This window comes from Phyllobates terribilis, unplaced genomic scaffold, assembly GCF_046119375.1.
Source record: "Phyllobates terribilis strain yellow unplaced genomic scaffold, ASM4611937v1 Scaffold_2__4_contigs__length_985480577, whole genome shotgun sequence".
Lineage (NCBI taxonomy): Eukaryota > Metazoa > Chordata > Amphibia > Anura > Dendrobatidae > Phyllobates > Phyllobates terribilis.
In genome coordinates this window covers 969,981,432-969,991,712 of record NW_027362762.1, presented here as the reverse complement: position 1 = coordinate 969,991,712, position 10,281 = coordinate 969,981,432, and the positions used below count along the sequence as shown (strand labels likewise).

The 10,281-nt window shown below is 55.8% G+C and overlaps 1 protein-coding gene across 1 annotated transcript; it reads left to right on the top strand.

The window, feature by feature from the left end:
- The first annotated feature begins 705 nt into the window (after positions 1–705).
- Positions 706–4,892, top strand: NDUFB4 (NADH:ubiquinone oxidoreductase subunit B4). Its single transcript, XM_073668714.1, has 3 exons — positions 706–936; positions 3,276–3,422; positions 4,785–4,892. Exons 1-3 carry the CDS (start codon positions 760–762, stop codon positions 4,845–4,847), a joined length of 387 nt encoding a protein of 128 aa, XP_073524815.1. The 5' UTR covers positions 706–759; the 3' UTR covers positions 4,848–4,892.
- Positions 4,893–10,281: the final 5,389 nt, after the last annotated feature.

The window sequence follows — 10,281 nt, the reverse complement described above, 5'->3', positions numbered from 1 at the left end:
TGCGGTTACTGCTGGTGGTGCTCGCTGTATATCTCCCTCTTGTGGTTAGTGCTGGTAGTGCTCGCTGTATATCTCCCTCTTGTGGTTGCTGCTGGTAGTGCTCGCTGTATATCTCCCTCTTGTGGTTACTGCTGGTAGTGCTCGCTGTATATCTCCCTCTTGTGGTTACTGCTGGTAGTGCTCGCTGTATATCTCCCTCTTGCGGTTACTGCTGGTGGTGCTCGCTGTATATCTCCCTCTTGTGGTTACTGCTGGTAGTGCTCGCTGTATATCTCCCTCTTGTGGTTGCGGCTGGTAGTGCTCGCTGTATATCTCCCTCTTGCGGTATCCGCTGGTAGTGCTCGCTGTATATCTCCCTCTTGCGGTATCCGCTGGTAGTGCTCGCTGTATATCTCCCTCTTGCGGTTACTGCTGGTGGTGCTCGCTGTATATCTCCCTCTTGTGGTTACTGCTGGTAGTGCTCGCTGTATATCTCCCTCTTGCGGTTACTGCTGGTGGTGCTCGCTGTATATCTCCCTCTTGTGGTTACTGCTGGTAGTGCTCGCTGTATATCTCCCTCTTGCGGTTACTGCTGGTAGTGCTCGCTGTATATCTCCCTCTTGTGGTTACTGCTGGTAGTGCTCGCTGTATATCTCTTTTGTGCTTGCGGCTGGTAGTGCTCGCTGTATATCTCCCTCTGGTGGTCAGCGCTGGATCTGCACGCCGTGTCTCTGTCAGGAGCTGTCAATAAAGCTGGGCGGGACGTAGTGTCCTTGTATCATGGCGGAGTACAAGGAGAGTCCTCTCGTCAGTCGGCCGGAGGGGCTGGACCCGGCCCGGTATTATGATCTGACCCCGGAGCAGCGGAGGCTGCAGGAGAGGCGCCAGGCCCTGAGGGCGCAGGTGAAGAGGGAATATCTGCTGAAGCTCAATGACCCGCACAGGACAGGCATGGTGGTGAGCAGGGGCTCCCGGGGGCCACATAACGGACGGGATGGCGAGCAGGGGCTCCCGGGGGCCACATAACGGACGGGATGGCGAGCAGGGGCTCCCGGGGGCCACAACGGACAGGATGGCGAGCAGGGGCTCCCGGGGGCCACATAACGGATGGGATGGCGAGCAGGGTCTCCCGGGGGCCACGTAACGGACGGGATGGCGAGAAGGGGCTCCCAGGGGCCACATAACGGACGGGATGGCGAGCAGGGGCTCCCGGGTGCCACGTAACGGACGGGATGGCGAGCAGGGGCTCCCGGAGGACCACGTAACGGACGAGACGGCGAGCAGGGGCTCCCGGAGGACCACGTAACGGATGAGACGGCGAGCAGGGGCTCCCGGAGGACCACGTAACGGACGAGACGGCGAGCAGGGGCTCCCGGAGGACCACGTAACGGACGGGATGGCGAGCAGGGGCTCCCGGGGGCCACGTAACGGACGGGATGGCGAGCAGGGGCTCCCGGGGGCCACATAATGGACGGGATGGCGAGCAGGGGCTCCCGGGGGCCTTTTAACGGACAGGATGGCGAGCAGGGGCTCCCGGGGGCCTTTTAACGGACGGGACTGCGAGCAGGGGCTCTCGGGGGCCACGTAACTTACGGGACGGCGAGCAGGGGCTCCCGGAGGACCACTTAACAGACGGGACGGCGAGCAGGGGCTCCCGGAGGACCACTTAACAGACGGGACGGCGAGCAGGGGCTCCCGGAGGACCACGTAACGGACGGGACGGCGAGCAGGGGCTCCCGGAGGACCACGTAACGGACGGGACGGCGAGCAGGGGCTCCCGGAGGACCACGTAACGGACGGGATGGCGAGCAGGGGCTCCCGGAGGACCACGTAACGGACGGGACGGCGAGCAGGGGCTCCCGGAGGACCACGTAACGGACGGGACGGCGAGCAGGGGCTCCCGGAGGGCCACGTAACGGACGGGACGGCGAGCAGGGTCTTCCGGAGGGCCACGTAACGGACGGGACGGCGAGCAGGGGCTCCCGGGGGCCATGTAACGGACGGGATGACGATGCTGTATATCTCCCTCTTGTGGTTACTGCTCCCGGAGGACCATGTAACGGACGGGACGGCGAGCAGGGGCTCCCGGAGGACCACGTAACGGACGGGACGGCGAGCAGGGGCTCCCGGAGGACCACGTAACGGACGGGACGGCGAGCAGGGGCTCCCGGAGGACCACGTAACGGACGGGACGGCGAGCAGGGGCTCCCGGAGGACCACGTAACGGACGGGACGGCGAGCAGGGGCTCCCGGAGGACCACGTAACGGACGGGACGGCGAGCAGGGGCTCCCCGAGGACCACGTAACGGACGGGACGGCGAGCAGGGGCTCCCCGAGGACCACGTAACGGACGGGACGGCGAGCAGGGGCTCCCGGAGGACCACGTAACGGACGGGATGACGATGCTGTATATCTCCCTCTTGTGGTTACTGCTCCCGGGGGCCACGTAGCGGACGGGGAGCAGGGGGGCCACGTAGCGGACGGGGAGCAGGGGGGCCACGTAGCGGACGGGACGGGGAGCAGGGGGGCCACGTAGCGGACGGGACGGGGAGCAGGGGGGCCACGTAGCGGACGGGGAGCAGGGGGGCCACGTAGCGGACGGGACGGGGAGCAGGGGGGCCACGTAGCGGACGGGGAGCAGGGGGGCCACGTAGCGGACGGGGAGCAGGGGGGCCACGTAGCGGACGGGGAGCAGGGGGGCCACGTAGCGGACGGGGAGCAGGGGGGCCACGTAGCGGACGGGACGGGGAGCAGGGGGGCCACGTAGCGGACGGGACGGGGAGCAGGGGGGCCACGTAGCGGACGGGGAGCAGGGGGGCCACGTAGCGGACGGGGAGCAGGGGGGCCACGTAGCGGACGGGGAGCAGGGGGGCCACGTAGCGGACGGGGAGCAGGGGGCCACGTAGCGGACGGGATGGGGAGCAGGGGGGCCACGTAGCGGACGGGGAGCAGGGGGGCCACGTAGCGGACGGGGAGCAGGGGGGCCACGTAGCGGACGGGGAGCAGGGGGGCCACGTAGCGGACGGGACGGGGAGCAGGGGGGCCACGTAACGGACGGGGAGCAGGGGGCCCACGTAACGGACGGGACGGGGAGCAGGGGGGCCACGTAACGGACAGGATGACGATGCTGTATATCTCCCTCTTGTGGTAACTGTTCCCAGGGGTCACTTAACGGGCGGGACGGTGAGCAGGAGCTCCCGGGGACCCCTGTTATAGATGTGGTGCTGGGTAGATAAAGGATTGGGAGGCTTCTGGGTCACACGGCCACTGCAGTCACACGTCTTTTCTCACTGCAGGAAGACCCCGCTATCACCCGCTGGATGTTCGCCCGGAATCAGAACATTTATCCCAACTTCCGTCCGACGCCCAAGAACTCGCTGCTCGGCCTCTTCTGGACGGTCGGCCCCTTCCTCTTCTTCTATACAATAATCATGAAGGACCGGGTGAGACGCTGTCGCCATTTACTGTGCTGTAACCCTGTAGTGTGTGGGGCTGTGCCGGGCCGTGCGGGGTCGGGCGGTCGTGGCCGTCCCTGCTGATGCGCCTGATGGGTGGTCCGACTTCAGTTCACTGCACCCCTCCCCCATTGATGTTGCTAGATCTGCTGCCGGCGCTGTCTGGGCCTGGAATAGTCCACAGGCGCCAGAAGATCTGATTGCTGTCAGTGAATGGAAACGCTCTTGTTTATCCCCGGAGGCTTCTGCTTTCCCCGGCGTTGGATTTGCCGTCCGGGTGTGACGTCTCGCTGCCCGGCTAATCATAAGCCGAGCCTGGGATCACAGGGCAAGAAAACCACTGACTGGGTCCACTCTAGTGTGCACAGCTGAGGGTTTGTTACAGGCTTCCCTGCTGGCGCTTGGTCATGATTAAGTAGTGGTGAGGGGGCGCTATAGTCTCTGCTGTGCGGCTCAGACGCTGCTCAGTGTGTGATTGCTCAGGTCTGCCGCTCTGCCGCGGACTGCTCAGGTCTGCCGCTCTGCCGCGGTCTGCTCAGGTCTGCCGCTCTGCCGCGGTCTGCTCAGGTCTGCCGCTCTGCCGCGGACTGCTCGGGTCTGCCGCGGACTGCTCGGGTCTGCCGCGGACTGCTCGGGTCTGCCGCGGACTGCTCGGGTCTGCCGCGGACTGCTCGGGTCTGCCGCGGACTGCTCGGGTCTGCCGCGGACTGCTCACTTCTGGCTGCAGGATGCGGATCAACTGCAGCAAGTTACACCAGCTTTAATTTTTTGCTGCTTTTGAGACCCCCGGGGTATCGGGTGCAGCCACGTATCTCCCCCCCCCCCACACACACACACACACACACACACACACACACACACACACACACACACACACACACACACACACACACACACACACACACACACACACCCTGGACACTCCTCAGATACTTAGGAGGCAGGTCCCAGAAGTGGCCGCTGCTGAGCGAGGGTGGGCCGCCGCCGTTCTCCTGCGTGAGCTGATTGCTGCGCAGGCAATGCTCGGGTTTTGTACCTGGGTTCCTCTAGACTGGATACAACTGTAACAAACCCTCAGCTGTGAGAAGTGTTGGGTCTGAGGGTCCTCGGCCTCTGAATGTTCTCACTCACTGACAACAAGCAGCGGTTGTGATAATGGTTTGGAATTGAAAGATGATAAATCTTCACCCCAGTGTGAAGAGCCGGACGCCTCCTGTATTCTTCTGGTTGCAGCTCTGGCTGTGAGCGGAGTAGGAGGCGGAGTGTTTCCAGCTCTCCCCGTATTCAGTGCAGTCTCTGAGTCTTTAGATCGTCAGCTCTTCTCATTCTTATTTCTTATATTTTCTACAGGAGCGAAAGGAAAAGTTGATCAAAGAAGGAAAATACGAGCGTCCGTTCCACCTCTCCAACTGATGGCGGCTCCGCACCCGCGTCCTGTAATAAAGTCCCTTCACTGTCGCCTTGTTGTCCTGATTAGTGATGAGCGAGTACCGTAATATTCGTAATCGCTATACTCGTAACGAATACGAGATTATTACAATGTAAGTCGATGGGAAATGTGAGTAATTTTCTGCTGGACCCTACAAAGGGGTCGGGGGCCTGAAGAAAAGGCTGAAATGGATGGGAAGTGATGAAACAGAATGGGAAGAGCCTGGAGAATGAGCATTTCTGACTCGCATAAGGTTCCTGGGAATACGTTTGTCGCAGTATTACGCCACTTTTAGGGTATGTGCACACGATGCAGAAATGCTCAGGATTTTTTCCTGAGCGTTTCTGCATCTCTCTGGCAGGAAAAAACGCATGCGGATTGTACATGCGTTTTTCCTGCCAGGGACATGCGGAAATGAAGCGGTCTTCACTTTCATTTCCGCATGCGGGTTGACAAGCACTTCCCAAGCGATTTTAGCATCACTTGGAAAGTGCTTGTCAACTTCACACTATATAAATCCATGCAACCGGCATGGATTTATATAGTGTGTGATGTCAAAAAATAAATCTATATGTTACCATCTGATGGCCCCCGGTGTCCTGCTTCATCGGTCCCGGCTGCCGGCAGTGAAGACTGTAGGACCTTCCGACGTCAGCGTCACGTGACCCGTCACATGACTCTGACGTCAGCGAAGGTCCTTCATTCAACCGCGAAGTGTTGGGGAAGCCGGCAGGACGCAGCGCGGGCCGTCAGAAGGTGAGAATATATATATTTTTTATTTTATTCTTTTTTTTTAATGGTACCTGGGTCTGGATGAGAGTCCTCTTATCCACACCCGGGTACCATCCACACATTAGACCGCATGAAAAGCGCATCAACATATACAGTGATGCGGATTCCATGCGGTCTAATGCAAGTCAATGGCGGCAAAAGAGCAGCGTTTCCGCAAAATGAATTGACATGCTGCGGATTTTTGACCGCAGCGTTTACGCATCATGGGCACAGCACATGCGGATTTCCATTGGGGAACATTGCTGCCCTTCTACCATGCGTTTTTCATGCGTTTCCGCAACTGCAAAAACGCCGCGGAAACGCATGAAAAACGCATCGTGTGAACTCAGCCTTACAGACACCAAACCTAACGTAAATTGCATTTAACAGGCCAAAAAGGTTAAGAAACAATTTGTGCAGGAAAATCACTTGTATATAAGGCTAAATAAACCAGAGAAACCCCAAAAATATCCCTTTTAGCCTTTGTTCACACATACTGTTGTGGCTTTTTTTTCGCCTTTTACAATTGGGAGGGTCCTGACTTATACATTTTGTAGGTCCCTCTGTCATACATCATTTTTAGTTCGCTGGTCCCCAGCACTTTACAAGCACAGCTAGAACGCACCAGTCGGTTTGTTGATCTTTGACCTGAGAGGCCTCAGGTGGCTCTGTAACATGCCTTTTGGAGGGACAGCTGTTACTTAGACATTTGGGCGGTCCCTCCATCATTGACACTCAGATAGTGGAATACATATTCCATACCAGTTTACAATGTACCCATTGTAGCGTTGGGCTTGACCCTCCTCCTCCTCCTCCTCCACCACCATGTGATACTGCGGCCCTAAATTCCAATGTTCAGAGACCCTGCAGGTGGCAGGAAAGCTGAGTTTTGTGAAAGCCCTCGTGTGGCCCTGTAACATACATTTTGAAGTGCCCTCTAGAGATTTTGGAGGTCCCCCTTGTGTACATTTGAGAGTGCCCTCACTTATTCTTATTATAGGGCACTCACTATTGTTTAATTTAAGGGCAGAGACTGAAGAGAAAATGGCCAAGAGACATGGTGTACTAGAAGGTAGCAGTGAGTGCGGCCTGCGACCCTCAGGTATGGCTGAACTCTGTGAACCCGAAAAATAAAGCTGCACCAGTCAACTGGATGACGAGCTCAAATATATTACTTGTGCAAGTCAAAGGATATATGGTGCCCTCCCTCCAGGATGGGTTGGAGAAGCTTCTCCAAATGGCTCAGAGATATTGATTGTCAATATTCCCCAGAATATATAGGAAGAGACATCTTGATAATGTACTATTTGGTCCAGTGCAGAAAGTGCATCGTAATTCCAATAATTACTCCTGGGGGCTGGGGCCTGTGTCATAGGTGCAGGAAGAGTCCGTGACAAGGACATCCCTTGTCAAACATTAGCTACGATGGAGTACTGTAGTAGTTGTGGGCCTCAATTCACGTTTTCAGAGGGCCAGGGCCATCAGTCGGTCATCAACAGTCAAGGAATACATATTCAATAGAAATTTACACTATCTCAGTCACAATGTGGCACAACCTGTGACAAGGGCCTCCAATGACAAATATTAGCTTGGTAGGACCCCTGTACATTTCAGATTTGTCCACTGCACAATGTACATAGGGTTTGTGAAAATTAGTCCTATGGGCCGAGTCATGGTTGACGTAGGTAGCCACCATCCCAAGGGCCACAAATCACAAATAGTAGTTAGGCTGGAGTAGGAATACTGTCCTGGTTTGTCCACTGCACAATGTGCATAGGGTTTGTGAAAATTAGCCATATGGGCCGAGTCATGGTTGAAGAAGGAAGGAAACAGGTTTTTATGGGAAGGGGGTGACGTTAGCAGCAGTAGCATGAATCTGCATTTTTGGTGAATTTAGGTTGGATGGCTGACATCTGGAGGGATTACAAGCGGTGGAGATATCCAGTCCTTGTTGAATTTAATCAGAGTAAGTCTGTCTGCATGTTCGGTGGAGAGGGCTGTGCGCCTATCAGTGATGATTGCCCCAGCATAACTGAAAACCCGCTCTGACACCACACTAGCAGCCGGGCCGGCCAGCACCTCCAAGGCATATCAGGAGAGGTCGGGCCAAGTGTTCAGCCTAGACACCCAATAATTAAAGGGAACTGAAGCGTCAGAGAGGACGCACGTATGGTCACTTAAGTACCCCTTGACCATGTTCTGCAACTGATCCCTCCTTGGCATTGTTACAGGCATAGATAGGCCTTGCTGTTGTGCTGGTCTATTGAAAATTGCCCAATTTGTGCACATTTTCCCCCACCTCTGTTGGAGCTGGTGTTCTTGTCTCTCCCCATTATCCCTTGGTGTTGAGAAGAGCCGGTACCTCTGCCACCAGCATTGTCTGAGGGTGATGTTTTCAGCAGCTGATCTACAATGGCCTTCTTGAACGATTCCATTGTAAAACTCTTTGGTGACTCCAAAAGAAGAGAAGGACATTTCTCCTTGTACCGTGGATCGAGAAAGGTGGCCAACCAGTATAGGTTGTTGGATAAAATGTGCATCACGGGAGGTTCTTACCACAGACACTTACACATGAACTGTGCCATGTAGGCCAAGCTGCAAAAAGGCAAATGTTCTGTGTCTCCAACAGTAGAAACATTACCTATCCTCTCATCACACTAACTCGCCACCTCCTCGTCCTCCTCTCCAGACCATCCAGCCTGGACAGACATGAAGCTTGGGTTGGGTGTCCCCTCTGTAGCATTGCGAGTCCCCTCAGTAGCACAGAAAAACAAGTCCTCTCCCTCCTCATCACCCATTGGGAAATCTGGCTCCATACTAACATGCTCCGCACTCAAAGCTTCCTCTTTGAGAATCTGCAGTGATTGTTTCCAGAGACCCAGCAGCGGGATGGTTACGCTGATAATAGCCTGATTACTACTCACGAGGTTGGTGCAGTACTCAAAGTTCTCAAGAACCTCACAAATGTCAGCGATCCACACCCACTCGACAGTTATGTGTGGTGGCTGACCCTCAGTCTGATGGGCATGTTGAAGCTGGTATTCAGCTACTGCCCTCTGCTACTCATGAATCCTCGTCAACATATGATAGGTGGAGTTCCATCTCGTGGGCAGGTCGCAAATGAGTTGGTGACTTGGCAAATTCAAGCGCTTTTGCAGCGCTGTAAGTGCAGCAAAAGCGGTAGAGGAAGGGTGGAAATGGGCGCTAATACAGCGCAGCTTCTCAAGTAGGAACGACAAGTCACGATAAGTTTTCAGAAATTTCTGGACAACTGGGTTCAGCACATGAGCCATGCATGGCACGTGTACCAGCTTGCCGACCTTTAATGCTGCCACCAGGTTACGGCCATTATCGCAGACGACAAGACCGGGTTGAAGGTGCAGCGGGGAGAGACACTGACCGGTCTGTTGTTTTAAAGCTTGCCACAGCTCTGCTGCAGTGTGTGCTTTCTGATCTAAACAGATCAGCTTCAGCAGAGCCTGTTGCCACTTTGCCGATGCGCTGCTGCACAGGTCCCAGCTTGGCAGTGATGGGGAGGGTAATTCAGCAGAGGAGGAGGGGAGAGAAGAAGTGGAATAGGAAGAGGCGGAAACCCTGACAGAAGTTGGGCCCGCTATTCTTCGCGTGGGTAGGATGTGTGATGTTCCCGTTTGTACCTTTGTCCCACCTTCCACCAGGTTCACCCTGTGTATGCCGTGACAGAAATGTATCGTCCCTGTCCACAACTTGTCCAGGTGTCTGTTGTTAGGTGGACCTTCCGGGTTATGGCGTTGGTGAGAGCACGGTTCAGATTGTTTAACACGTGCTTGTGTAACACAAGGATGGCATACCAGGCAAAATGGTGGCAGCTGGGACCACTGTATCGTGGGGCAGCCACAGCCAAGAGATCACGGAAGACTGTGTTCCCACAAGCCTAAACGGCAACATCTCCACAGCTAGCAATTTGGCAATGTGCAAGTTTAGTATTTGTGCCTGTGGGTGCGTGGCTGGGTATTTACGCTTTTCTTTCCAAGCTCTCCGGCACGGACAATTGGACGCTTCGCTGGGACAAGGAAGTGGATGTGGTTGATGTTTGTTGTGCGTGAGCAACCGCCACTTATGGGCAGGAGGTCTGAGCGCCTGCTTCCTGAACAGCAGATTCTGAAGGACATAGCCCAGGCGACACGGCATTGGTTTGACCCGCAGACGCAGATTTGGTACCCTGGTGTTCTGCCCACATACTAGGGTGCTTGGCTGCCATGTGGTTTCTCATACTGGTGGTGCTCAGGTTGCCCTGGCCTCTGCTCAACTTGGTATGGCAGATGCTACAGACTACAATGTTTTTCTCTGAAGGACTTTCAGAAAAAAAATTCCACATCCGCACAGCAGCTGAACGCCCCTTTGCCCTGACTTGGTGCACAGCGGGGGTGCACTTGGGAGCAGTTGACCCAGTTCTCACTCTGAGCAAACCACGACCCCTTGGTGCCTGTGTTGGTGCTACATCTCCATCTTCCTCTGTGTTGCTGTCATGGCTATGCATGCCAACGGACCAGGTCGGATCAGTGACCTCGTCATCGACCACCTCGTTTTCCATCTCATCCTCCTTCCCAGTTGACATTGTAGGCTGACCTGATGGCAACTGTGTCTCATCATCATCAGCCTCCACCT